This window comes from Entelurus aequoreus, linkage group LG14, assembly GCF_033978785.1.
Source record: "Entelurus aequoreus isolate RoL-2023_Sb linkage group LG14, RoL_Eaeq_v1.1, whole genome shotgun sequence".
NCBI classification, from domain to species: domain Eukaryota; kingdom Metazoa; phylum Chordata; class Actinopteri; order Syngnathiformes; family Syngnathidae; genus Entelurus; species Entelurus aequoreus.
In genome coordinates this window covers 64,046,424-64,073,136 of record NC_084744.1, presented here as the reverse complement: position 1 = coordinate 64,073,136, position 26,713 = coordinate 64,046,424, and the positions used below count along the sequence as shown (strand labels likewise).

The 26,713-nt window shown below is 42.8% G+C and overlaps 1 protein-coding gene and 23 non-coding genes across 24 annotated transcripts; 7 read left to right on the top strand and 17 right to left on the bottom strand.

The window, feature by feature from the left end:
* Positions 1-77: 77 nt before the first annotated feature.
* Positions 78-164, bottom strand: trnay-gua (transfer RNA tyrosine (anticodon GUA)). Its single transcript is given in 2 exon segments — positions 78-113; positions 128-164. It is a non-coding gene; the product is annotated as a tRNA-Tyr (tRNA).
* Positions 165-590: 426 nt separating this feature from the next.
* On the top strand, positions 591-663 carry trnak-uuu (transfer RNA lysine (anticodon UUU)). Its single transcript has one exon. It is a non-coding gene; the product is annotated as a tRNA-Lys (tRNA).
* A 590-nt stretch (positions 664-1,253) lies between these two features.
* trnaf-gaa (transfer RNA phenylalanine (anticodon GAA)) lies at positions 1,254-1,326 on the bottom strand. Its single transcript has one exon. It is a non-coding gene; the product is annotated as a tRNA-Phe (tRNA).
* A 622-nt stretch (positions 1,327-1,948) lies between these two features.
* On the bottom strand, positions 1,949-2,020 carry trnah-gug (transfer RNA histidin (anticodon GUG)). The gene has a single exon. It is a non-coding gene; the product is annotated as a tRNA-His (tRNA).
* A 502-nt stretch (positions 2,021-2,522) lies between these two features.
* On the bottom strand, positions 2,523-2,609 carry trnay-gua (transfer RNA tyrosine (anticodon GUA)). Its single transcript is given in 2 exon segments — positions 2,523-2,558; positions 2,573-2,609. It is a non-coding gene; the product is annotated as a tRNA-Tyr (tRNA).
* A 289-nt stretch (positions 2,610-2,898) lies between these two features.
* trnay-gua (transfer RNA tyrosine (anticodon GUA)) lies at positions 2,899-2,985 on the bottom strand. Its single transcript is given in 2 exon segments — positions 2,899-2,934; positions 2,949-2,985. It is a non-coding gene; the product is annotated as a tRNA-Tyr (tRNA).
* Positions 2,986-3,411: 426 nt separating this feature from the next.
* On the top strand, positions 3,412-3,484 carry trnak-uuu (transfer RNA lysine (anticodon UUU)). Its single transcript has one exon. It is a non-coding gene; the product is annotated as a tRNA-Lys (tRNA).
* Positions 3,485-4,074: 590 nt separating this feature from the next.
* Positions 4,075-4,147, bottom strand: trnaf-gaa (transfer RNA phenylalanine (anticodon GAA)). Its single transcript has one exon. It is a non-coding gene; the product is annotated as a tRNA-Phe (tRNA).
* Positions 4,148-4,770: 623 nt separating this feature from the next.
* trnah-gug (transfer RNA histidin (anticodon GUG)) lies at positions 4,771-4,842 on the bottom strand. The gene has a single exon. It is a non-coding gene; the product is annotated as a tRNA-His (tRNA).
* Positions 4,843-5,345: 503 nt separating this feature from the next.
* On the bottom strand, positions 5,346-5,432 carry trnay-gua (transfer RNA tyrosine (anticodon GUA)). The gene is given in 2 exon segments: positions 5,346-5,381; positions 5,396-5,432. It is a non-coding gene; the product is annotated as a tRNA-Tyr (tRNA).
* A 289-nt stretch (positions 5,433-5,721) lies between these two features.
* trnay-gua (transfer RNA tyrosine (anticodon GUA)) lies at positions 5,722-5,808 on the bottom strand. Its single transcript is given in 2 exon segments — positions 5,722-5,757; positions 5,772-5,808. It is a non-coding gene; the product is annotated as a tRNA-Tyr (tRNA).
* A 426-nt stretch (positions 5,809-6,234) lies between these two features.
* On the top strand, positions 6,235-6,307 carry trnak-uuu (transfer RNA lysine (anticodon UUU)). Its single transcript has one exon. It is a non-coding gene; the product is annotated as a tRNA-Lys (tRNA).
* A 590-nt stretch (positions 6,308-6,897) lies between these two features.
* trnaf-gaa (transfer RNA phenylalanine (anticodon GAA)) lies at positions 6,898-6,970 on the bottom strand. The gene has a single exon. It is a non-coding gene; the product is annotated as a tRNA-Phe (tRNA).
* Positions 6,971-7,592: 622 nt separating this feature from the next.
* Positions 7,593-7,664, bottom strand: trnah-gug (transfer RNA histidin (anticodon GUG)). The gene has a single exon. It is a non-coding gene; the product is annotated as a tRNA-His (tRNA).
* A 505-nt stretch (positions 7,665-8,169) lies between these two features.
* trnay-gua (transfer RNA tyrosine (anticodon GUA)) lies at positions 8,170-8,256 on the bottom strand. Its single transcript is given in 2 exon segments — positions 8,170-8,205; positions 8,220-8,256. It is a non-coding gene; the product is annotated as a tRNA-Tyr (tRNA).
* Positions 8,257-8,545: 289 nt separating this feature from the next.
* trnay-gua (transfer RNA tyrosine (anticodon GUA)) lies at positions 8,546-8,632 on the bottom strand. The gene is given in 2 exon segments: positions 8,546-8,581; positions 8,596-8,632. It is a non-coding gene; the product is annotated as a tRNA-Tyr (tRNA).
* A 447-nt stretch (positions 8,633-9,079) lies between these two features.
* trnaf-gaa (transfer RNA phenylalanine (anticodon GAA)) lies at positions 9,080-9,152 on the bottom strand. Its single transcript has one exon. It is a non-coding gene; the product is annotated as a tRNA-Phe (tRNA).
* A 475-nt stretch (positions 9,153-9,627) lies between these two features.
* Positions 9,628-9,700, top strand: trnak-uuu (transfer RNA lysine (anticodon UUU)). Its single transcript has one exon. It is a non-coding gene; the product is annotated as a tRNA-Lys (tRNA).
* A 205-nt stretch (positions 9,701-9,905) lies between these two features.
* On the top strand, positions 9,906-9,992 carry trnay-gua (transfer RNA tyrosine (anticodon GUA)). The gene is given in 2 exon segments: positions 9,906-9,942; positions 9,957-9,992. It is a non-coding gene; the product is annotated as a tRNA-Tyr (tRNA).
* Positions 9,993-10,796: 804 nt separating this feature from the next.
* Positions 10,797-10,869, top strand: trnar-acg (transfer RNA arginine (anticodon ACG)). Its single transcript has one exon. It is a non-coding gene; the product is annotated as a tRNA-Arg (tRNA).
* Positions 10,870-11,078: 209 nt separating this feature from the next.
* trnaf-gaa (transfer RNA phenylalanine (anticodon GAA)) lies at positions 11,079-11,151 on the bottom strand. The gene has a single exon. It is a non-coding gene; the product is annotated as a tRNA-Phe (tRNA).
* A 916-nt stretch (positions 11,152-12,067) lies between these two features.
* trnak-uuu (transfer RNA lysine (anticodon UUU)) lies at positions 12,068-12,140 on the top strand. The gene has a single exon. It is a non-coding gene; the product is annotated as a tRNA-Lys (tRNA).
* Positions 12,141-12,697: 557 nt separating this feature from the next.
* Positions 12,698-12,770, bottom strand: trnaf-gaa (transfer RNA phenylalanine (anticodon GAA)). Its single transcript has one exon. It is a non-coding gene; the product is annotated as a tRNA-Phe (tRNA).
* A 6,030-nt stretch (positions 12,771-18,800) lies between these two features.
* On the bottom strand, positions 18,801-25,093 carry dad1 (defender against cell death 1). The gene is made up of 3 exons (XM_062070807.1): positions 24,758-25,093; positions 22,400-22,570; positions 18,801-18,956 (listed from the first exon to the last, which is right to left on the bottom strand). Exons 1-2 carry the CDS (start codon positions 24,966-24,968, stop codon positions 22,440-22,442), a joined length of 342 nt encoding a protein of 113 aa, XP_061926791.1. The 5' UTR covers positions 24,969-25,093; the 3' UTR covers positions 18,801-18,956; positions 22,400-22,439.
* Between the last annotated feature and the right edge of the window lie 1,620 nt (positions 25,094-26,713).

Sequence of the window (26,713 nt, the reverse complement as noted above, 5' to 3'; positions counted from 1 at the left end):
GACTATTTCATTCCTTAGGATGTCGGACATTATGATGATTCTTTTTTGAATGACGTCACATAAAAACAGGGAAAGGATCCTTCGAGCCGGAGTTGAACCAGCGACCTAAGGATGTCAGCATCAGCAACTACAGTCCTCTGCTCTACCAACTGAGCTATCGAAGGTCCTGCTGTCAGGTTGCATTTAGGAATTCAATTTATTAAAATCTAATTAACCATTGGACAGAGTTGCAGACATTTGTAATAACATGTAATATTGGAAGAACCAGCCACTCCATGACTGAGCATTTCAGGGTCTCTAAAAAATTAAGCAAAATGCTTCTGGCAAAATTCTGGGGAGCATCCACCTTAAATCCAGCTCAGAGTTGGCAACTTCGGGGGAGGAGCTTCTTTTTTGGTCAAAACCTTCTTTGTTGATGACGATGTAAAACTGACCCGACTGTCACAAATGAGGTTTGGGTTCAAGCAATTGGTGAGCTTGAGCTTTGATAGTTCCCAGCTTGTCACTGAACATCCTGACTAATTCAATTTCACCTGAGATTGCCAATATGGCTGTTCTCTCAGATGTTGGGCAAATCAGCGATGAAAAGGGCCTGGGTAGCTCAGTCGGCAGAGCATCAGACTTTTAATCTGAGGGTCCAGGGTTCAAGTACCTGTTCAGGCGGTTGATGCTTGCCTCCTTACACTTCTCAAAAGATGTCTCTTTGCCCCCCTGCAGCAGTCCTTGTAACCTGTATTTAATTTAGATAGTTCTCAACAGCGATTGTTTTTTGTCTTTCATTTGAAAAACTGAAATAAAAAAAAATCCCTTACATCCACTTTAGCTCAGGTGGGAGAGCGTTAATGCGATCATCTGAAGGTTTAAACGCAATACCTTAAACTCAAATTGTTAGACAGTGTATCTGTGTGAAAGAGTTGTGGTTAATCTTTTGCTGTAAGTGTGTTGGATGCACCCTCACGTCACACTGAGCTCAGCTTTACTACTCTCAGTTTCCAGTTATACAGTCCAAGACAAATTTGTGTTTGAAACAGCCCGATGTAAGGGTCAGTTAAAGACCAAACATTGGCTTTAGGAACGATACACTGTTAAACAACGTAACGGTTGTCCAAATTAAAAAATGGAGAAAAGGTGTGTGACAACTGATGCTAGGATTCCACCAGCAAGGCTGGGCGATCAGGGAGACCATTTCAGTATTGTAAGAGCCACAGATAGCTTATTAGTAAAAACAACCGGTTTAAAAGTACGCAGAGTAGTGCTGAAACCCGGGGTCGAACCAGGGACCTTCAGATCTTCAGTCTGACGCTCTCCCAACTGAGCTATTTCAGCTTTTCCTATTAGTTTTGGGTTCACTTCGTCAAATGTAACCAAGATCTGCCCTATTGGTGACCTTTGAGGTCTGGAAGGAGGCCTTTCCAAAGGGATCTCAGAACCTAGTACTGGTCAGCAGAACAGGTACTTGAATCCCGGAAGCTCAAAAAGAATGTCTTACACTCCATGACTGAGCATTTCATGGTTTCTAAAAAATGCCTTAAAATGCTTGTGAAGAATGTTTTACTACCAAGAATGTTATAAATATTGCAAACATTTGGCAGATTTTTCAGAAATTTTCAAAAGTTCTTAGGAGGCTAATAATTAATTCTTCAAGAGTAGATGAACTATGCTTCAGAAAATGTTATTGTTATGTATTGACATTGTTTATAACAATGACAATAAAGTATTGATCTATTGACTGAGCTTATAATGCAATTCCACCAAGGGATAAACTAACAGCACAAAGCACACATCAGTCATATTAAATCATGCATCAAGGCCAATACTGTAATGACATCAAATAGATATTTTGAATGTTGCCAGAGTACCTGGTTGGTTTCTCATCTTGTTCAACTACTTACCAGAGGGAACAACATACCTCTTTTTCAAAAATAGACAGTTTGAAGAAAGGGGAAAGCGCCGTGACCCGGATTCGAACCGGGGTTGCTGCGGCCACAACACAGAGTACTAACCACTATACGATCACGGCTGTAGCTACCAATCCTGATTGATGTGTTTGCTCTCCTGATGTCTAATGTTAAACGATCTGCTCAAGCCACATTCTGTTTGAACGACATCATGGAAGAGAATGTCATTCAGTGTGCTAACACCTAATGTTCTGGAGACATTTCTGTCTCATCCGACAAATAAAGTCAATGGACGTCCTCATTCATCCAGGTTATTGTATTCTCAGGTCATGAAATGGATCACAACTGGATGGTTCAGTTTGTCCTAGATGACGTTTCGCTCCTTATACAAGCAGGCTTCATGCTGGCACGGCTTGTCAGCCATGAGAGTGGCCTACATTTTTTTCTAGACCTCTCCCTTCACTTCATAGATTCATACAGCTGTTGTGGTGGTGTTAAGGTGGACATTAGCATACCTGATAGAGGCCAAGGTCCGAGCGGTAATGGTTTATACAGACGTCCTCAGGATGTCGGAGGTATTTTGATTCTTTTTTGAATGACATCATATAAAAATGTAATGGGTGATCCTTCGAGCCGGATTTGAACCAGCGACCTAAGGATTTCAGCGTGAGCAACTACAGTCCTCCGCTCTACCAACTGAGCTATCGAAGGGTGTGATGTGGTCATCAGCTTCTACAGTACATTAGATGGACTAAAACATGGCAGTACGTTAATTTCCATTTTTTTCGGGAAGTTATTTAACGTAACAGTTAAAAACAACAAACACCGTTAAACAACGTAACAGTTGTTCAAATTAAAAATGACCAAAAAGGTGTGTGACAACTGATGCTAGGATTCCGCCAGCAAGGCTGGCAGGTAAGGGAGACCATTTCATTCCTTAGGATGTCGGACATTATGATGATTCTTTTTTGAATGACATCACATAAAAACAGGGAAAGGATCCTTCGAGCCGGAGTTGAACCAGCGACCTAAGGATGTCAGCATCAGCAACTACAGTCCTTTGCTCTACCAACTGAGCTATCGAAGGTCCTGCTGTCAGGTTGCATTTAGGAATTCAATTTATTAAAATCTAATTAACCATTGGACAGAGTTGCAGACATTTGTAATAACATGTAATATTGGTAGAACCAGCCACTCCATGACTGAGCATTTCAGGGTCTCTAAAAAATTAAGCAAAATGCTTCTGGCAAAATTCTGGGGAGCATCCACCTTAAATCCAGCTCAGAGTTGGCAACTTCGGGAGAGGAGCTTCTTTTTTGGTCAAAACCTTCTTTGTTGATGACGATGTAAAACTGACCCGACTGTCACAAATGAGGTTTGGGTTCAAGCAATTGGTGAGCTTGAGCTTTGATAGTTCCCAGCTTGTCACTGAACATCCTGACTAATTCAATTTCACCTGAGATTGCCAATATGGCTGTTCTCTCAGATGTTGGGCAAATCAGCGTCGAAAAGGGCCTAGGTAGCTCAGTCGGCAGAGCATCAGACTTTTAATCTGAGGGTCCACGGTTCAAGTCCCTTTTCAGGCGGTTGATGCTTGTCTCCTTACACATCTCAAAAGATGTCTCTTTGCCCCCCTGCAGCAGTCCTTGTAACCTGTATTTAATTTAAATAGTTCTCAACAGCGATTGTTTTTTGTCTTTCATTTGAAAAACTGAAATCCAAAAAAATCCCTTACATCCACTTTAGCTCAGGTGGGAGAGCGTTAATGCGATCATCTGAAGGTTTAAACGCAATACCTTAAACTCAAATTGTTAGACAGTGTATCTGTATGAAAGAGTTGTGGTTAATCTTTTGCTGTAAGTGTGTTGGATGCACCCTCACGTCACACTGAGCTCAGCTTTACTACTCTCAGTTTCCAGTTATACAGTCCAAGACAAATTTGTGTTTGAAACAGCCCGATGTAAGGGTCAGTTAAAGACCAAACATTGGCTTTAGGAACGATACACTGTTAAACAACGTAACGGTTGTCCAAATTAAAAAATGGAGAAAAGGTGTGTGACAACTGATGCTAGGATTCCACCAGCAAGGCTGGGCGATCAGGGAGACCATTTCAGTATTGTAAGAGCCACAGATAGCTTATTAGTAAAAACAACCGGTTTAAAAGTACACAGAGTAGTGCTGAAACCCGGGGTCGAACCAGGGACCTTCAGATCTTCAGTCTGACGCTCTCCCAACTGAGCTATTTCAGCTTTTCCTATTAGTTTTGGGTTCACTTCGTCAAATGTAACCAAGGTCTGCCCTGTTGGTGACCTTTGAGTTCTGGAAGGAGGCCTTTCCAAAGGGGTCTCAGAACCTAGTACTGGTCAGCAGAACAGGTACTTGAATCCCGGAAGCTCAAAAAGAATGTCTTACGCTCCATGACTGAGCATTTCATGGTTTCTAAAAAAATGCCTTAAAATGCTTGTGAAGAATGTTTTACTACCAAGAATGTTATGAATATTGCAAACATTTGGCAGATTTTTCAGAAATTTTCAAAAGTTCTTAGGAGGCTAATAATTAAGTCTTCAAGAGTAGATGAACTATGCTTCAGAAAATGTTATTGTTATGTATTGACATTGTTTATAACAATGACAATAAAGTATTGATCTATTGACTGAGCTTATAATGCAATTTTACCAAGGTATAAACTAACAGCACAAAGCACACATCAGTCATATTAAATCATGCATCAAGGCCAATACTGTAATGACATCAAATAGATATTTTGAATGTTGCCAGAGTACCTGCTTGGTTTCTCATCTTGTTCAACTACTTACCAGAGGGAACAACATACCTCTTTTTCAAAAATAGACAGTTGGAAGAAAGGGGAAAGTGCCGTGACCCGGATTCGAACCGGGGTTGCTGCGGCCACAACACAGAGTACTAACCACTATACGATCACGGCTGTAGCTACCAATCCTGATTGATGTGTTTGCTCTCCTGATGTCTAATGTTAAACGATCTGCTCAAGCCACATTCTGTTTGAACGACATCATGGAAGAGAATGTCATTCAGTGTGCTAACACCTAATGTTCTGGGGACATTTCTGTCTCATCCGACAAATAAAGTCAATGGACGTCCTCATTCATCCAGGTTATTGTATTCTCAGGTCATGAAATGGATCACAACTGGATGGTTCAGTTTGTCCTAGATGACGTTTCGCTCCTTATACAAGCAGGCTTCATGCTGGCACGGCTTGTCAGCCATGAGAGTGGCCTACATTTTTTTCTAGACCTCTCCCTTCACTTCATAGATTCATACAGTTGTTGTGGTGGTGTTAAGGTGGACATTAGCATACCTGATAGAGGCCAAGGTCAGAGCGGTAATGGTTTATACAGACGTCCTCAGGATGTCGGAGGTATTTTGATTCTTTTTTTGAATGGCATCATATAAAAATGTAATGGGTGATCCTTCGAGCCGGATTTGAACCAGCGACCTAAGGATTTCAGCAGGAGCAACTACAGTCCTCCGCTCTACCAACTGAGCTATCGAAGGGTGTGATGTGGTCATCAGCTTCTACAGTACATTAGATGGACTAAAACATGGCAGTACATTCATTTCCATTTTTTTCGGGAAGTTATTTAACGTAACAGTTAAAAACAACAAACACCGTTAAACAACGTAACAGTTGTCCGAATTAAAAATGACCAAAAAGGTGTGTGACAACTGATGCTAGGATTCCGCCAGCAAGGCTGGCAAGTAAGGGAGACCATTTCATTCCTTAGGATGTCGGACATTATGATGATTCTTTTTTGAATGACATCACATAAAAATAGGGAAAGGATCCTTCGAGCCGGAGTTGAACCAGCGACCTAAGGATGACAGCATCAGCAACTACAGTCCTCCGCTCTACCAACTGAGCTATCGAAGGTCCTGCTGTCAGGTTGCATTTAGGAATTCAATTTATTAAAATCTAATTAACCATTGGACAGAGTTGCAGACATTTGTAATAACATGTAATAATGGAAGAACCAGCCACTCCATGACTGAGCATTTCAGGGTCTCTAAAAAATTAAGCAAAATGCTTCTGGCAAAATTCTGGGGAGCATCCACCTTAAATCCAGCTCAGAGTTGGCAACTTCGGGAGAGGAGCTTCTTTTTTGGTCAAAACCTTCTTTGTTGATGACGATGTAAAACTGACCCGACTGTCACAAATGAGGTTTGGGTTCAAGCAATTGGTGAGCTTGAGCTTTGATAGTTCCCAGCTTGTCACTGAACATCCTGACTAACTCAATTTCACCTGAGATTGCCAATATGGCTGTTCTCTCAGATGTTGGGCAAATCAGCGATGAAAAGGGCCTGGGTAGCTCAGTCGGCAGAGCATCAGACTTTTAATCTGAGGGTCCAGGGTTCAAGTACCTGTTCAGGCGGTTGATGCTTGCCTCCTTACACATCTCAAAAGATATCTCTTTGCCCCCCTGCAGCAGTCCTTGTAACCTGTATTTAATTTAAATAGTTCTCAACAGCGATTGTTTTTTGTCTTTCATTTGAAAAACCGAAATCCAAAAAAATCCCTTACATCCACTTTAGCTCAGGTGGGAGAGCGTTAATGCGATCATCTGAATGTTTAAACGCAATACCTTAAACTCAAATTGTTAGACAGTGTATCTGTATGAAAGAGTTGTGGTTAATCTTTTGCTGTAAGTGTGTTGGATGCACCCTCACGTCACACTGAGCTCAGCTTTACTACTCTCAGTTTCCAGTTATACAGTCCAAGACAAATTTGTGTTTGAAACAGCCCGATGTAAGGGTCAGTTAAAGACCAAACATTGGCTTTAGGAACGATACACTGTTAAACAACGTAACGGTTGTCCAAATTAAAAAATGGAGAAAAGGTGTGTGACAACTGATGCTAGGATTCCACCAGCAAGGCTGGGCGATCAGGGAGACCATTTCAGTATTGTAAGAGCCACAGATAGCTTATTAGTAAAAACAACCGGTTTAAAAGTACGCAGAGTAGTGCTGAAACCCGGGGTCGAACCAGGGACCTTCAGATCTTCAGTCTGACGCTCTCCCAACTGAGCTATTTCAGCTTTTCCTATTAGTTCTGGGTTCACTTCGTCAAATGTAACCAAGGTCTGCCTTGTTGGTGACCTTTGAGTTCTGGAAGGAGGCCTTTCCAAAGGGGTCTCAGAACCTAGTACTGGTCAGCAGAACAGGTACTTGAATCCCGGAAGCTCAAAAAGAATGTCTTACACTCCATGACTGAGCATTTCATGGTTTCTAAAAAATGTCTAAAAATGCTTCTGAAGAATGTTTTACTACCAAGAATGTTATGAATATTGCAAACATTTGGCAGATTTTTCAGAAATTTTCAAAAGTTCTTAGGAGGCTAATAATTAAGTCTTCAAGAGTGGATGAACTATGCTTCAGAAAATGTTATTGTTATGTATTAATGTTGTTTATAACAATGACAATAAAGTATTGATCTATTGACTGAGCTTATAATGCAATTTTACCAAGGGATAAACTAACAGCACAAAGCACACATCAGTCATATTAAATCATGCATCAAGGCCAATACTGTAATGACATCAAATAGATATTTTGAATGTTGCCAGAGTACCTGGTTGGTTTCTCATCTTGTTCAACTACTTACCAGAGGGAACAACATACCTCTTTTTCAAAAATAGGCAGTTTGAAGAAAGGGGAAAGTGCCGTGACCCGGATTCGAACCGGGGTTGCTGCGGCCACAACACAGAGTACTAACCACTATACGATCACGGCTGTAGCTACCAATCCTGATTGATAATGTGTTTGCTCTCCTGATGTCTAATGTTAAACGATCTGCTCAAGCCACATTCTGTTTGAACGACATCATGGAAGAGAATGTCATTCAGTGTGCTAATACCTAATGTTCTGGGGACATTTCTGTCTCATCCAACAAATAAAGTCAATGGACGTCCTCATTCATCCAGGTTATTGTATTCTCAGGTCATGAAATGGATCACAACTGGATGGTTCAGTTCGTCCTAGATGACGTTTCGCTCCTTATACAAGCAGGCTTCATGCTGGCACGGCTTGTCAGCCATGAGAGTGGCCTACATTTTTTTCTAGACCTCTCCCTTCACTTCATAGATTCATACAGCTGTTGTGGTGGTGTTAAGGTGGACATTAGCATACCTGATAGAGGCCAAGGTCCGAGCGGTAATGGTTTATACAGACGTCCTCAGGATGTCGGAGGTATTTTGATTCTTTTTTGAATGACATCATACAAAAATGTAATGAGTGATCCTTCGAGCCGGATTTGAACCAGCGACCTAAGGATTTCAGCATGAGCAACTACAGTCCTCCGCTCTACCAACTGAGCTATCGAAGGGTGTGATGTGGGCATCAGCTTCTACAGTACATTAGATGGACTAAAACAAGGCAGTACATTCATTTCCATTTTTTTCGGGAAGTTATTTAACGTAACAGTTAAAAACAACAAACACCGTTAAACAACGTAACAGTTGTCCGAATTAAAAATGACCAAAAAGGTGTGTGACAACTGATGCTAGGATTCCGCCAGCAAGGCTGGCAGGTAAGGGAGACCATTTCATTCCTTAGGATGTCGGACATTATGATGATTCTTTTTTGAATGACGTCACATAAAAATAGGGAAAGGATCCTTCGAGCCGGAGTTGAACCAGCGACCTAAGGATGTCAGCATCAGCAACTACAGTCCTCCGCTCTACCAACTGAGCTATCGAAGGTCCTGCTGTCAATTTTCATTTAGGAATTCAATTTATGAAAATCTAATTAACCATTGGACAGAGTTGCAGACATTTGTAATAACATGTAATAATGGAAGAACCAGCCTCTACAGTACACAAGGGATGCTAAAAAACTAACTTTGTGTGAAAAAGTTGTGGTGAATCTTTTGCTGTAGGTGTGTTAGATGCACCTTCACGTCACACTGAGCTCAGCTTTATCACTCTCAGTTTCAAGTTATGTAAGGGTCAGTTCAAGACCAAACATTGGCTTTAGGGACAATACACCGTCAAACAACGTAACGGTGGTCCAAATTAAAAATGAGGGAAAGGTGTGTGACAACTGATGTTAGGACTCCAATAGCAAGGTTGGCAGGTCAGGGAGACCATTTCAGTAGTGTAAGAGCCACATATGGCTTAATAGTAAATACAAAGAATAAGACAGAGTTGTGCTGGAACCCGGGGTCGAACCAGGGACCTTCAGATCTTCAGTCTGACGCTCTCCCAACTGAGCTATTTCAGCTATACAAATCTGTTTTGGGTTCACTTTTTCAAGTGGAACCAAGGTCTGCCCTGTTGGTGACTTTTGAGGGCTGGAAGGAGGCCTTTCCATGGGGATCTCAGAGCGTAGTATTGGTCAGCAGAACAGGTCCTTGAATCCCGGGAACGCAAAAAGAATGTCTTACGCTCTATGACTGAGCATTTCAGGGTCTCTAAAAAATTCAGCTAAATGCTTCTGGCAAAATTCTGGGGAGAATCCAAGTTAAATCCAGGTCAGAGTTGGCAAATTCTGGAGAGAAGCTTCTTTTTTGTTGAAAACTTTCTTTGTTGATGATTATATAAAACTGACTTACTGTCAATAATGAGGTTTGTGTTTAAGCAATCGGCGAGCTTGAGTTTGACAGTTCCCAGCTTGAACATCCTAACTAATTAACTTTCGTCTGAGGTTCCCAATATGGTTATTCTCTCAGACGTTGGGCAAATCGGTATTCAAAAGAGCCTGGGTAGCTCAGTCGGCAGAGCTTCAGACTTTTAATCTGAGGGTCCAGGGTTCCAGTCCCTGTTCAGGTGGTGGTGGTTGTTGTTAACTTAATTACGTTTCTGCAAAAGCATCCATTTTTGCCCCCCCTGCAGCAGTCCTGTAACCTGTATTTAATTTGAAAAACTTATTTGAGCTGATGCTTCCATTATTACAAATAATTACACGGGTGCAGATCCGTACAAGGGTTATCTAAATTCTAATAAATTGAAATCCAAAGTGTTGGTCTCATCAGACCCTTCGATAGCTCAGTTGGTAGAGCGGAGGACTGTAGTTGCTCATGCTGAAATCCTTAGGTCGCTGGTTCAAATCCGGCTCGAAGGATTGCCCATTACATTTTTATGTGATGTCATTCAAAAAAGAATAAAAATAATGTCTGACATCCTGAGGGCGTCCATTCAAAACCATTACCGCTAGGACCTTGGCTTCGATGGATACCTGTCTCTATAAGACAGGTGGGTTTCTAGCATGCCGGCCTACCGTTTAGGTCTTATTGCATTCAGTTAGGATATCACCTTGGTTGTACACTTATTCTTTTTCCCTAACAATGTGTGTGTTGGTGTATTACTATGTTCAAACTTACTCCACAAAGATTCTTAAAACATTTTACACGCACTCAATAATACTTAGCTGAACTCCTGTGCAAGACGGCAGCAACTCACAGTTCCAAAATATATTACAATGACCACTCAATCAAAAGAAAAACAAATATTTTACCTTTATTTGTGAGGCCCTCCGGTGGGCTGTGTTTGGTGGGTTCTGGTCCAGGAGTCAACTACCGCAAGACAGCCAAGGAATCCGGTTAAAGGAGGCTATAGCCAGAACAAGGCCAGACTGAAGCGGGCAGTCATCCAGGTTAGGCAGGTGAAAAGCCAGGCGGAGGCTAGCAAACATGCCGGCTGAAGGCAGTGGAAGGCCAGGCTGAGGTTAGTGGACGTCCAAGCTGCAGCAGGTAAAGGGTTGGTGAAGGCCCAGGCTGCAACAAGAGAAGGCCAGTAGATTTTAAAGTCCAACAAAAGCGGTCAGTAAAGCCCCGTTTTAGTATTAAGCCTAACATAAACTGTGTTGCTTTGACTTAAGATATTTACGATATACAACCTGTCCTACAGTAAGTTACGTCTGCCCGTAGGGCTAGTGGCGCAATGGATAACGCGTCTGACTACGGATCAGAAGATTCTAGGTTCAACTCCTGGCTAGCTCGTTGATCTTTGTTAATTGAACTGAAACAAAACTCGTTGCCATTTTTTGGGGGAGGTTATTTAACGTAACGGTTGTCCGAATTAAAAATAAGAGGTGTGTGACAACTGATGCTAGGATTCTGCCAGCAAGGCTGGCAGGCTATGGAGACCATTTCAGTAGTGTAAGAGCCACAGAAGGCTTTTTAGTAAAAACAACTGAAACACAGAGTTGTGCTGAAACCCGGGGTCGAACCAGGGACCTTCAGATCTTCAGTCTGACGCTCTCCCAACTGAGCTATTCCAGCTACAAAAGTTAGTTTAGGTTAATTTTTTCAAATGTAACCAAGGTCTGCCCTGTTGGTGACCTTTGAGGGCTGGAAGGAGGCCTTTCCAAGGGGGTCTCAGAGCCTAGTATTGGTCAGCAGAACAGGTACTTGAATCCCGGAAGCTCAAAAAGAATGTATTTCGCATCATGACTGAGCATTTCAAGGTCTCTCAAAAATTAAGCAAAATGCTTCTGGCAAAATTCTGGGGAGCATCCAAGTTAAATCCAGCTAAGAGTTGGCAACTTTGGGAGAGGAGCTTCTTTTTTGGTCAAAACCGTCGTTAATGACGATGTAAAACTGGCTAAAGTGTCAATAATGAGGTTTACATTAGACAGTTCCCAGCATGAACATTCTTACTAATTCACTTTCATCTGAGGTTGCCAATATACCAATATGTGCTGAAACCCAGATTTGAACCAGGGACCTTCAGATCTTCAGGCTGATACTCTCCCAACTGAGCTATTTCAGCCATCACAATATTTTTTTGGTTAACTTTTTCATATGTAACCAAGATCTGCCCTGTTTGTTTGTGACTTTTGAGGGCTGGAAGGAGGCCTTTGCATGGGGATTTCAGAGCCTATTTCGCGGAAACTCAAAAAGAATGTCTTATGCTCCATGACTGAGCATTTCACGGTCTGTAAAAAATTAAGCAAATACGGTTGGCAAAATTCTGGGGAGCATCCAAGTTAAATCCTGCTCAGGGTTGGCAACTTCGGGAGAGTAGCTTATTTAGTCTAAATGTTCTTTATTGGTGAAATGTAAAATTAGCTTAGCTGTCAATGATGAGCTTGAGCTTTGACAGTTCCCAGCTGGAACATCTTAACTAATTCACGTTCATCTGAGATTGCCAATATGGTTATTCTCTCAGACGTTGGGTAAATCAGCATTGAAAAGGGCCTGGGTAGCTCAGTCGGCAGAACATCAGGCTTTTAATCTGAGGGTCCAGGGTTCAAGTCCCTGTTCAGGTGGCTGATGCTAACCTCTTTAAATTTCTTTAAAGGCTTCCCTTTGCCCCCTTGCAGCAGTCCTGTAACCTGTTCTTAATTTGAGTAGTTTATTTTGTATTTCATTTGAAAAACTGAAACCGAATAGATGCCTTACATCCACTTTAGCTCTGGTGGGAGAGCGTTAAACCATCATCTGAAAGTTTAAACGCAACCTCTTAAACTCAAATAGTTAGACAGTGTACCTGTATGAAAAAGTTGTGGTTAATTTTTTGCTGTAAGTGTGTTACATGCACCCTCACGCCAGCTGTACCAATAGCTTTTGGATTCACTTTTTCAAATGTAACCAAGGTCTGCCCTGTTGGTGAATTTTAAGGGTTGGAAGGAGGCCTTTGCATGGGGATCTCAGAGCCTTTTATTGGTCAACAGAACAGGTACTTGAATCCCAGAAACTCAAAAAGAATGTCTGATACTCCATGACTGAGCACGTCAGGGTCTCAGCAAGACTGGCAGACCATTTCAGTAGTGTCAGAGTCACAGAAGTCTTATTAGTAAAACCAACCAAGAAGAAGCCAGAGTTGTGCTGAAACCCAGGGTCGAACCAGGGACCTTCAGATGTTCAGTCTGACGCTCTCCCAACTGAGCTATTTCAGCTGTACCATTTAGTTTTGGGTTCTCTTTTTTACTAATTACTGCTAAAAAATAAGTAATTTTGTTACCACTTTGCTTACATTTTGTGGAAATTATAGTCCCTCTTGTTCGGGCCCTCTTTTTACAGGGGAAAAATCCATCCATCCATCCATTTTCTACCGCTTATTCCCTTCGGGGTCGCGGGGGGCGCTGGAGCCTATCTCAGCTACAATCGGGCGGAAGGCGGGGTACACCCTGGACAAGTCGCCACCTCATCGCAGAGGGGAAAAATCCTCCCTCCAATTCATGCTCATTTACTTGATTTACTCACGTTGTCCACCAGATGGCGGCAAATTTGCAGCTGTCAGAAAAGTAGTTTGGACACCCCTGTTCTAAGGTATTCCATTCTGCCCGGAGGAGGAAAAATATACCACTGCCTATGCCGCTAATTTCACAAATGCATATGTATTCTTTACAAATGAGGAATCCTTTATAAGGGAGAAAATAGCTTTCAATAGGCAGGAGTCAAACCTAGAAGCTTCTGCTTGGTTCTCCGATGTGTTAACCATTTCACCATTAGCCCTGCGACAATTGGACAGGAGTCTTCTTCCGGGGGGGCTATTAAAGATTCCCCATTTCTTGCCAGTAAGACTTCAATTATTCAAGTCCAAAACCCAATTGTCTGTGTCAGCGTAGGTAGTGGATACACTAAAGGCACCCTGCAGTGCTTGGTCAATTATTGATGCCCGTGTGACGGGAGCCACTATTTGAGTGGGAAACATCACCCAACACATCCAACTTATCAGCTCTGATGAGGCTGACAGGATGTAAATCCTCTCATCAGCTAAGAGAGCTGAGTTTTGTGGTTTAGATCCAGTTTGTGCTTCCCGGTGGAAGGAAGTCGGTCATACCAGTGACTCCCAGTATGTGTGTCTCAGCAGGGGGCCGAACAGAGTCTCGAGTTAAGGACAGAGGTGTCCAAACACAAAGGCCACGTATGGAAATATGGAAGAACGCAGTGGCCACTTAGATAATCACCACCCTCTATGTTTTGTTTGTAAGACCTTAGAAAAATCAAAGAAAGTGACATGAGCGAAAGGGAGGAGCAACAAAGTGACACAGGAACAAAAGGGTAAGCAAGACTTTTAGGTAGCCCGGAGAGGACTTAAGAGAGAGAGAAGCAGTGGGAGTTTCAGTTGGCTTCAAGCGGGCAATGACTTCGCAGCGCTACCTCACCGTGTACAGGGAGCAGTTTGCCTCGCCCGGGCGGGTGGAGCGAACGCCACTTCGACCGACTTCTGCCCACAGGAGGAACAACCCTCAGCCAAAGCCGGTAAGATGCAGAACAGACGACTCCTACCACACAAATGTTCACAGGATTTTAACTCTGTGGTTCAGAATAACTTTTAGGGTTACTGCACTTTTTGTGGAATTTGTGTCTATCGTTCACAATCATTAAAAGAGACTCGTAAAAAAACGTAAATACAAGTCCACTTACTGTAGAGTCAATGGGGCCTGGGCTTTCCTCTTTTCCGACCATAAAGACCATTTAAATAAACATCCAAAAACTGCCATAAATACTCCATTTAATTTTGTGACTTGAATATTAACCGCCTATTAGTGATATTGCTATTACAAGTGCTAACGCAGACAAACTATTTATAGCAACGTCGTGGTCAGCGAGAGTGAACTAGCTTGTGATGCTATTTTGAGATTTTCTGCTGGTGAGCTGCTTTCTCGCCTCTGAGTTAGTGAAATGTAATTTTAGATCACAAATTATGCCTCTCACCTTGATAGCAGAAGGCTGAGGAAATAACCTGAGAAGTCGGTCAACTTTGGCACCCAATTTAGTTCCGGAAATGGTGAGAAAGGCACGAAATACAGCTGCTCGGCCATGGAAACCCATTCCATGAAGCTCTCTGCGTGCTGTACGTGGGCTAATCGGAAGGTCACATGAAGTTTGGAGCTCTGTAGCAACTGACAAGTATTTGCACTCTGCGCTTCAGCATCCACTGACCCCTCTCTGTCAGTTTACGTGGCCTACCACTTGGTGGCTGAGTTGCTGTTGTTCCCAAACGCTTCACTTTTCTTATAATAAAGCCGACAGTTGACTTTGGAATATTTAGGAGCGAGGAAATTTCACGACTGGATTTGCTGCACAGGTGGCATCCTATGACAGTTCCACGCTGGAAATCGCTGAGAGCGACCCATTCTTTCACAAATGTTTGTAGAAACAGTCTCCATGCTTTGGCCGGGCCAAGAGATTAGGACGCCTGATTCTCATCATTTGGATGGGTGGCCAAATACTTTTGGCAATATAGTGTCGGTCTATAAATCACTGAATTGTTGAGGTCCACAATACATCTTTGAAATGCTAAACCCGGTAGGCCTCTGAGATCTGCAGTCTCAGGTCAGGCAGCAGAGCCCAGAGATCAAAGCAAACATGGATTAGTTCTTATTCTGCACATGAATGGAATAAACTGCCAATAAAAAAGTCAGGTTATAAACTCTAGTTTATGTTTTCTGGTTGCTTTGGCAGGACTTCCTTTTTCCACGCAATCTAAAGACCTGTCCCATACCATGGCACAGACCCCTTCAACCTACACCTCCCGTGTTCACTGGCCGTCCCTTCCTCCCCCCCCGTCAGGCGTATGTCATCCTATAGTCCGGTCAAGACTTGTCCCGTCGACGCTGCGGGCCCGAGGAGACCCCAACACATGCCCGCCATAAACCCACCCGCAGTGCAAGATCTGCAGAAACAACCATCCCACTCAGCGAGGTGATCTTTTACCGCCTCAAACTACATTTCTAGCGTTCAAAAACCACAATTCTTTACTTTGATTTTAAGGGTTTTAGTGCAGAACTCTAGCGATCTTCCCCTTTCAACTTCTGTTTTTCACAGGAAACATGGAGGCCTACATCCGTGGAAAAGATCCGATATTCGTGATAGTCTTCCAGCTCAGCAAACAACATCGAGGTCTTGTATAACACAATAGACTAGTACTTAACTCACCGTACTCATTAGGGACGCAAAACATTTGAAATTTTTTTATTCTGGGCGGACGTCTTTGATGATTTTTAAGTATTATGAGGACGCGAAATAGAACACCAGCGACTTACCTTCAGTTTCTCTTGTTTTTGAGTGCCGAATCTGCTCTTTTTTCCCTCTGTTTTCCGCGGGTTCTGACTCAGTCTTACTCCCGTTGAGGCTGCTACTGATCTGGCAGGCATATTTGATCAGTCCTTCAAATTGTGCACAAAAACGACATGATTTCACATGAAGATTCTACCAAAAAAACAATATTGAAGTTGTTTCCTGGCTTCTGCGGGTGACGTCAGCAGGTTGAAACTGGCCTGCCCATGCATCTTGGAGCTGAAAGTGGGCGTTGCAAAATGGGCTAAACTCGTTAGAAAACAAGCCTAAAATCACTTTTGTGTATATTTTGGGGGGGATTTGACATTTTTAGGTCTACAACTCTAAAATAAGTCTCAATATTTAAACTGTCAGGGCAATCTTGGAATGTATTGTATCGGTTCTCATCAGATTGTTCAGTTGTCCTTCATGGAATGGCCAAGAAATGTAGATCATTGTTAACCAACAGATTACAACCGCCATTTTTTGTATTGGTGTCTCAACAGCTGTTTCCACGTGGTGAAGCCCTGCCAGGCGGCTCGTTACGTCATCCACCCACAGTTTGTCTCAGAGCCCCGCCATTGAGACCATAGCAAGAAGAGCTGCGTTGAAGAATCCTTCGACAATCTAATGGTTTAGTCCTAACCCACTGAAGAGGAATCATGTGCAATTAATTATTTGGTAATCATGTTTGCTTACTCCCTAACATGAACAGTTAAATGGTTGGTTTATATAAACAGCAAAATACAGAATATCAACAAAATATTAGTATTTCATGCACCACAAAACCGCCAAAAATGTTGCAATTGGCGTTATCAGTGTTTGGCAACATCGTGTTTGTGTCGGTCCTGCAGTTAAAGTAGCGGTAGAGTTGAAACACAAGTTGACTTAATGCTTATTTATGTTTCATTGTATCCATTAAACCATATCCAATTGTGTTTACAATCCTCAAAGTATGTGAAAATACTGTCTAAAATGTCATTCCACTGCGGTAATTTTACGTAGATTCTACGTCACTATAGTAACGCTTTTAAACTCTGACCATGTTATTAGATCAGTCATACTGGAAATACTTGCTTCATCTGGCCAGGATCTTCAGCTCTCACTGGATCGGTTCGCAGCCGAGTGTGAAGGGACTGGGATGGGAATCAGCACCTCCAAGTCCGAGTCCATGGCTCTCGCCCGGAAAAGGGTGGAGTGCCATCTCCGGGTTGGGGAGGAGACTCTGCCCTAAGTGGAGGAGTTCAAGTACCTTGGAGTCTTGTTCACGAGTGAGTGGAAGAGTGGATCGGTGCGGCGTCTTCAGTAATGCGGACGCTGTATCGGTCCGTTGTGGTGAAGAGGTAGCTGAGCCGGAAGGCAAAGCTCTCAATTTACCGGTCAATCTACATTCCTATCCTCACCTATGGTCATGAGCTTTGGGTTATGACCGAAAGGACAAGATCACGGGTACAAGCGGCCGAAATGAGTTTCCTCCGCCGGGTGGCGGGGCTCTCCCTTAGAGATAGGGTGAGAAGCTCTACCATCCGGGGGGAGCTCAAAGTAAAGCCGCTGCTCCTCCACATGGAGAGGAGCCAGATTAGGTGGTTCGGGCATCTGGTCAGGATGCCACCCAAACGCCTCCCTAGGGAGGTGTTTAGGGCACGTCCGATCGGTAGGAGGCCACGGGCTGCTGGCTCTGAGATCCCCAGGGAAAAGCCTCCTTCCAGCCCTCAAAAGTCAAGACAAGACAAGATCACGGGTACAAGCGGCCGAAATGAGTTTCCTCCGCCGGGTGGCGGGGCTCTCCCTTAGAGATAGGGTGAGAAGCTCTACCATCCGGGGGGAGCTCAAAGTAAAGCCGCTGCTCCTCCACATCGAGAGGAGCCAGATGAGGTGGTTCGGGCATCTGGTCAGGATGGCACCCAAACGCCTCCCTAGGGGAGGAGCAAGATGAGGTGGTTCGGGCATCTGGTCAGGATGGCACCCAAACGCCTCCCTAGGGAGGTGTTTAGGGCACGTCCGATCGGTAGGAGGCCACGGGCTGCTAGCTCTGAGATCCCCAGGGAAAAGCCTCCTTCCAGCCCTCAAAAGTCAAGACAAGACAAGATCAAAGGTACAAGCGGCCGAAATTAGTTTCCTCCGCCGGGTGGCGGGGCTCTCCCTTAGAGATAGGGTGAGAAGCTCTACCATCCGGGGGGAGCTCAAAGTAAAGCCGCTGCTCCTCCACATGGAGAGGAGCCAGATGAGGGGGTTCGGGCATCTGGTCAGGATGCCACCCGAACGCCTCCCGAGGGAGGTGTTTAGGGCACGTCCGACCGGTAGGAGGCCACGGGTAAGTACTTTTTCATCCCACAAGATGGCGAAAAAGACACAAAAAGATGCAACTTTTTTTAACCCCTTTTGAGTATTGTGATTCTTCACCTAAACTGAATTATGTGAGCGTTCTGTTCAAGAGTGGAAATATTTTAGTGTTTTTTTTAAATTATGGTTAGCTTGTATGTTTAGCGCCTAGCAATGCTGCGGATGCTAGTGTTTCAATAAAACTTATTGCTCATTCTCGTGTTGGAGCTTAAAAATAGAAGGTTCTGGATGATAATTTTTCCCAAAGTATTCATTGGCTAACACAGAGTCTGCTTGATTAGCATTGTTGTTGATGGGGAAGGGATCTATGGTTCCTCGTTATTTCTCAAAATGGATCGGGAATCTCCATAAGATTGATACTTTTTTTTGATCAAATCTATTTACCCACAAACTTTGAAAGTCTTTAAGTGTCATAAATCAGATATACATGATAATTCTTCAATATAGAGGCCACTTGTTTTTCCACTCTATTAAATCTATTTTTGGGGTGTGTACAAATAAAACATGTATCTTCACTGGGTGTTTAATTAGAATCCTGTCAAAACCTGTAGATGAAAGAAAGAAGAAAGTTCAGCATCTCAAACGTGTCACCATCTTTATTTGTGTGCCTCGTAGCAAATTAGAAAATGGACAAATATAAACAAAGACAAAAAAAATCCAAACTGTAGCAATCAGGCGGTACAAAAGGAGATGTCTTGAGGATTTTATTTTTTCATAACTTCTCTCGTCTGCATCTAGGAACAAAGGAAGAATGAGTTTGATTAGTAAAACAAAAAAAACATTTATACATAAGTTTCCGTATAGCACAAACACACTCGTCACTACATTAAATTGAAAAATATCAGTTAGTGGTACAAGTTAGCCCTACTATTTTAAAAAGAACTGCTCTGTTAACTGCTTACAAAATGCATTGAGTACACTATCGTATTTGGTTTCGATGGTGAGAAGAGGTGTCAGGAAGGAGACTAAGCGAGACTGGACGAATGTGTGTGTCCAAAACACACGCTTAGGTTAACTTCCAGTTACATTTGACAACCCCCAAACTACTCGGAGGGGAAGCAGAGGACAAAAACATGTGAGAGGAGGCGCAACCGAGAGAGAACGAGCCAGACTTCTTTTCCGCGCTGGTTTTGTTACCGTTTTTACTTACTCCGTTTGTAGAATAAGGCCCCTTCTACACTAAGCCGACTAAGGTTATCCAGGGTAAATCCCACCTAACCTTATCCACACACAATGGTCGTTTAAGACCCCCTCGTCCCATCCGTCAGCCGGCCTGGTACGCATGCGTGGAAAATGCGCACGTCATAGTCACCTCCAGTGTTGCTTTGTGTGCAAGTTCTTGAATTTAACTTATCTGAACAATATCCAGTGTTGTGGTTTTCAATTAACTGGAATCCAGTGTCGCTGTGGGGCCCTATTGTAGTGAATCACACCTGAGACATCATAAATTAATCACATTTTTAATGGACACGTAAACAATGTGATAAAGATCATTTTACAACAATATAGGGATCTAGGTATCTGGTCTGGACACTTCTCACTCTTTTGCCTTCATCTTCATTGTCCAATCCTTTTTGGGGACTTTATATACTCTGGACCTAGACGTTGAGTCCGCGGACAATAACTGATACAGTCTGCTTTGCCAGTCCAAAAGCATTCGCCATTTTCCGTAGTCTTCCATCGACGGCCAGGTATTACAAAGCACCAGCTACCTTTTTTATCACATCCACGAGAGCCTGCATTCTCTTTGTCTCTCCTTCGACAAATGGGCGAAGTTTCTCGCTAAGTAGAATCACAGCTGAACCGGACATTGGAAAGTTCTCTTGCCGTCTGAGAAGTGTTGTATCCCAAATAGCTGCAATCGTTTTCTCTTAAGGTATTCATGTGTGATTTCCACAAGCGTCTGTACATGTAAAGGAAGGAGAAACACGGGCATGTCTGGATGACTCGCCTCCATATTTACAGTAGTTAGCTCCGAGTTACGAAACAAGCTTTATTATGAAGCTGGCTGTGGCGCGTTCTTTCTGACGTCACTTCCTCTCCGAACTCAGTTTGTAAACAATCAATAAGTCCATACAAAGCTAAGAGCCGGAGATTCAAGAAATAGACGGCGCACTTACCCGTGTGAAAAATTGTCCCGAGGAGGCGAACCTCAAACGATGATTTAGTGTGGCTGACACGGGGTTTAGGCTAAATAATTATTTGTTTAAGGGGTGTAAACATGCCCTTAGGTTAACTTCCAGTTACATTTGACAACCCCCAAACAACTCGAAGAGAGAACGAGCCAGACTTTGTTGGGCACGGCCTTCTTTTCAGCGTTGGTATCGTTACGGTTTGTACTTATAAATAAATAGTTCATCTTCAATACTAGTCTCCTCGCCTTATTCAGACAAGCCATCAAAACAAAATCAATTACATGTCAAGACTACTGACCTAGATGCGGATTTTTACCTTATTCTTACTCCCGCCTTGAAAAAAGGCATCAACATTTAGGCCATGTCTACACTAAGCCGGATAACCCCTTAAAGTAATAATTAATTAGCCTAAGCTTTGTTACAGCCACACTAAATCACAGTTTAAGGTTCCCCTCCTCGGACAATTGTTTCACGGGTAAGTGCGCCATCTATGTCTTGGAATATCTGGCTCTAAGCTTTGTATGGACTCATTGATCGTTTACAAACTGAGTTCGGAGAGGAAGTGACGCCAGAAAGGCCGCGCCTCACACAGGAAGTGACATCAGAAAGAACGGGCCACAGTCAGTTTCATAACAACCCGTTCGGTAACTCGGCGGAAACCACTGGAAAGATGGCGACGAGTCATCCAGACATGCCCGTGTTTCTCCTTCTTGTACATGTACAGACACTTTTGGAAATCACACATGAATACCTTAAGAGAAAGAAACGGGCGATTGCAGCTATTTGGGATACAACACATCTCAGATGGCAACATAGCAACGTTGAGCGACGGTTTTGGATAAGGCCTGGAAGAACGGCAGCCTGGTGGGATATGTTTGTCACCGAGTGTGTTGTGTCAGAGGAACGGCAAGAGAACTTTCCAATGTCCAGGTCAGCTGTGATTCTACTTAGTGAAAGACTTTGTCCATTTGACGTAGGGGAGAAAATGACAACGCGGGCTCCCATGGACAAGGGAAGACTACGAAAAACAGCGAATGCATTTGGCCTGGCAAAGCAGACTATTACTAGTTGTTATCCACGATGTAAGTCGAGCGATTACTCAACGTCTAGTTTTGTACTCCATAACTATTGTGACAAAACTAGAGCTGAGCCACCTACCGAGCTATCTACATTCCTACTCTCACCTATGGTCATAAAGTGTGGGTCATGACCGAAGCGGCCGAAATAAGTTCCCTCAGAAGGGTGGCTGGCATCTCCCTTAGAGATAGGGTGAGAAGTTCAGTCACCCGAGAGAGACTCGGGGTAGAGCCGCTGTTCCTTCACTTAGAAAAGAGGCACCTTAGGTGGTTAAGGCATCTCGTGCGGATGCCTCATGGGCGTCTCCCTAGGGAGGTCCTCGTTGCATGTCCCACTGGGAGGAGACCCCGGGGCAGGCCAAGGACCAGATGGGGTGGATTACATCTCCTCTCTGGCTTCGGAACGCTTCGGGATACCCCAGGAAGTTGCTAATGTTGCTCTGGAGAGGGAAGTCTGGGGGTCTCTGCTGGAGCTGTTGTCCCCACGATCCGATTCCGGATAAGCGGTTGAAGATGGATGGATGGAACTATTGTGAAGCATGAAGTGGTTGCGGCTGCAAGTACGACCGCCATTTTCAGCCTACAAGCACAGTGTCCTGTTGTTGGTTGTTGTACAATGTTCTTTATCACATTGTTTACTTTCACTCGTCCATTGTGATGGCTCAGGTGTGACTGACTACAATAGTCTAACAGCTGTTGATGGTGTGGCAAGCAAGGTTTACTGTTCAAAGAAACGTGGCAATAGTTTACATTGAAACACAGGGTAAGGATACACTTCCAGGTCAGCGGTGACTATGACGCGTAGTGCCTGCGGCCGGAGTCTTAAACGGTGGCATTGTTGTGTGTGGCCACGGATAAGGTTAGGTGGAATTTACCCTGGATAACCTTAGAAGGGGCCTTAGTTCCATCGAATCTCCCTATCACAGTAAATGTATCGGCTTTGAAAGACCGTGTTAAAATACACACCTTCCACAGAGGGGCTGCTGTCAGGCAAATAAACGGCTCTTCAGCCAATGAAGTTCATGACGACAAGATGCAGGACGGTGTGAGCGAACAGAAAGTCGGCAAAGGCTCTCTCCGGTGAGATGGACAGGAAGTCCCCTTTGTTCTGTGGGTTGATCTGGATACGAAGACATACTAAACACAATACATACAACATCAGCATTATATATAATGTATAGGTACAGTATGTACACACTTACACAAAACACAGGCCATGTCCCTCCTTACTTAGTTTATTTAGTACTCACACTTGCAACACTATCATGTTATGCTTCAAAACTGAACAAGAGAGCAAAACGCAAAAACAAATACTACCGTATTTTCCAGACTATAAGGCGCTACATTTTCCTACGCTTTGAACCCTGAACGGCGCGGCTAATTTATTATTTTCCTTCGCTAATGGCTGTGAAAGGGTGAGGAGATGTGTCATCGTCTGCGCTATGGCGCCATCTTTTGGACGAGTTAGCTCACTGCAGGCGCCAACGGTATTTCCTTCGGTTTCATGAACCGGAAGTACAAGTGTCGTTCTGTCTACTCGTATGGTTTCTTCATTCACCACTCCATGCATTGATTGATTGATTGAAACTTTTATCAGTAGATTGTAGATTTTCACCCATTTACACTTTTGGTATTCAAAGTATTTTCTGTCTGTCTCTGGCAGCTAATAGGTCTGGATTCAGCAATGATTCAGAGCGGGCTTTGATCCTGACTGTTTTCACGGGAGCCATATCATTTATTATTGCTAGGAACACTGTTTTGAAGCGATCCCAAGCATCTTCCACCAGGTTGCTCGTGAGCAGAGGGGACCAGTCCCACTCACCTAATTTAAGGTTGAAATGATCACTGGAGTATGTTTTAAGGGATCTGGATTGAGCTGTTATGTGGCCATTGGCTTTGGGTTTAGTTATTTTGCGGGTGCAGAAGGTTAGATAATTGTCGCTAAGACCACAGATCATGACCCCACTATTTTTTATGTTTTGCCGGTCTGATGTGAGAATGAGATCTACGGTTGATTGGGTGGAATCACACACCCTTGTGGGTAGTGTTATTAGCTGGGAGAGGCCGTGCAGATTACAAAGCTTGCTGTAAGATTTGAAGACAGGCGCATCTCTGCGTTGAATATCTGTGTTCAGGTCTCCAGTTATAATTTTCTCTACGTTGTCTACACCAGCTAAGCACTCCTCGAGAGCACCATAGAAATCTATGCAACCTTTGAATATTTTACAATATAACTAAAACTGATTCATAATTACTAAACGGTGACATTTTTAATAGTAGCGTTTTTGTTCGTGCTATCGTAATGTAATCACGCTGGCGTCGTGAGCATTAGATAATATCCTACCACATTAGTGTTATGATTGACATACAATGGCATTCTTTTTGTACTGTTTCAGTTTCACAATCTCCTCCAACATTTACAGCAACAACATGCCGTGACCGACCTTGACATTTTAGTTGTTAATGGAGTAAAGATGGAGGGAGGGGATGGGTGGAGGAGTTCAAGTACCTCGGAGTCTTCTTCACGAGTGGGGCAAGAGTGGATCGTGAGATCGGTGCGGCGTCTTAAGTAATGCGGACGCTGTATCGATCCGTCGTGGTGAAGAAGGAGCTGAGCCGGAAGGCAAAGCTCTCAATTTACCGGTCGATCTACGTTCCCATCCTAACCTGTGTTCATGAGCTTTGGGTTACAACCGAAAGGACAAGATCACGGGTACAAGCGGCCGAAATGAGTTTCCTCCGCCGGGTGGCGGGTCTCTCCTTTAGAGATAGGGTGAGAATCTCTGTCTTCCGGGAGAAACTCGAAGTAAAGCCGCTGCTCCTCCACATGGAGAGGAGCCAGGTGAGGTGTTTCGGGCATCTGCTAAGAATGCCAGCCGAACGCCCTCCCTAGGGAGTCGTTTGGGGGCACGCGCGACCGGCAGGAGGCCAAGGGGAAGACTATGTCTCCCGGCTGGCCTGGGAACGCCTCGAGATCCCCCCCGGGAGGAGCTGGACGAAGTGGCTGGGGAGAGGGAAGTCTGGGCTTCCCTGCTTAGGCTGCTGCCCCCGCGACCCGACCTCGGATAAGCGGAAGAAGATGGATGGATATTTATTAATATCATATTGATATATATAAGTTGATGTGAGACAATTTTACTTCCGTACATGTCAACCGCATTTTAAAAAAAAAGCCTTGATGTTTGTTGATGTTTAGTGTGCTAACGCCAAAGCTAATGCTAATTGCTAACTTCCACAAGAGCACACGTTAGCACTGTTGCTTTTAAAGCCAGACTCGGCATTCAGGGATGAATTTTTTCCTCTCTCCGGTGACTTTGAACTCACCAGCGAGGATGAAGGAGCCCACGCAAGAGATGAAGCCCGACAAAAAGCTGTTGAAAGGGAAAGTTCCGACCAGCAGACAGTAGAGGAACTGCAGCACTCCCGTCAGCAGAATGTACAACAAATACGCATCCACCACTTTCAGCTTGTTGGACGTGGAGGTGGTGTATTCTTCCAGGAACCGAGAAATCACCGACAAAACCGACGCCGACATTATTGCGGCGTTATTTGGAGTATTAAGCTACACCGGTAAGATAGATGTGCTCCAGCGGATGAGTGACGTGTCCGTAAAACCCGGAAACGGCTACGTGTGCAACATCAAATGTATTCCGGTCAAGCTTCTTCGTCTTTTTTCCTGGAATAGTGAAGAGGAATAGCTTTGTTTTTAAATATCAATATTTATATATGTACATATTATTAAATATTTTTTTAAATTACGGTTTTAGTCGGAACTGACAAAACAAGCGAATCCGGGTCAGCCGTGTGCAACATCAATTGTATTCCGGTCAAGCTTTTTATTTAATTTTTCTGTTCTAATGAAACAAAATAAACATATAAAAATTCATAATCATCACGTAGATTTATAGATTTAATCAATGCTAGTGCATTTTTTCCCAATAAATTATGAGAGTGAAATGAATTGCTTGTTTTTTTGTCCACAAACGTTAAAGTTATTTGTGGAATAGTGAAGAAGAAATACTTTGTTTTTAAATATAGATATTTATATATTTACATGTTTTAAATAATATTTAAAATTAGGGTTTAGTCGGAAGTGACAAAGCAAGTGTGTGCAACATCAATTGTATTCCGGTCAAGATTTTTTAATTTATTTTTCTGTTCTAATGAAACAAAATAATCATATAAAAAACAACATGGCATTATTATCACGTACATTTATAGCTTTAATTACTGCTAGCGCATTTTTTCCCCAATAAATGATTCGAGTGAAATGCATTGTTTTTTTTGTCCACACACTTTAAAGTTATTTGTGGAATAGTAAATAAGAATGGCTTTTTTTATTTTTTAAATATCGATATTTATATATTTACATGTTTTTAAATATTTTTTAAATTTACAGTTTTAGTCGGAAATGACAAAACAAGCGACTGCGTGTGCAACATCAATTGTATTCCGGTCAAGCTTCTTCTTCTTTTTTCTGCTCTAATGAAACAAAATAAACATACAATAAAACAACATGCCATTATTATCACGTAAATTATAGCTTTAATTACGAGGGGAAAATTGACACTATTTAAATATCGCGCTTCTTAACTATCACATTATATATTTACATGTTTTTAAATAATTTTTAAAATGACAGTTTTAAGTCGGAATTGACAAAACAAAGCGAATCCGGATCAGCCCACCAATGACGTGCACCGCTGTTTTGTACTGTTTCTGTACTTATTTTGATTATTATTATTTCTCAATTGTTTGTAAATGTTGCAATTTATAAATAAAGGTTTATAAAATAAAAAAACAAGCGATCTCTCGCGAATGAGTGACGTAAACGTAAAAACCGGAAACGGCTACAAGTGCAACATCAAATGTATCCCGGTCAAGTTTTTTATTTTAATTGTTGTGTTCGAAGGAAACAAAATACAAATATAAAAATACATTTTATATATGATTTATAGCTTTAATTACTGTTAGTGCATTTTTAAAAATACGTTATGAGAGGTTTTTTTTCCCCCCCACAAACGTTAAAGTTATTTGTGGAAAAGTGAAGAAGAATGTCTTTGTTTTTAAATATAGATATTTATGTATTCACATGTTTTTAAATAATTTTTAAAATTATATTTTTAGTCGGAACTGGAAAAAAATACGTTATGAGAGGGAAAAGCATGGCTTTTCTTTTCTTTTTTCACAAACGTTAAAGTTATTTGGGGAAAAGTGAAGAATAATGTCTTTGTTTTTAAATATCGATATTTATATATCTATATTTATATATTTACATGT

Excerpts from the sequence above, each read along its gene's own strand:
- dad1 (XM_062070807.1), bottom strand. The coding sequence starts at position 24,968 with ATGTCGGCGTCGGTTTTGTCGGTGATTTCTCGGTTCCTGGAAGAATAC. Across the intron at positions 22,571-24,757 it reads GGGCTCCTTCATCCTCGCTG|TATGTCTTCGTATCCAGATC; the intron begins GTGAGTTCAAAG and ends TATTGTGTTTAG.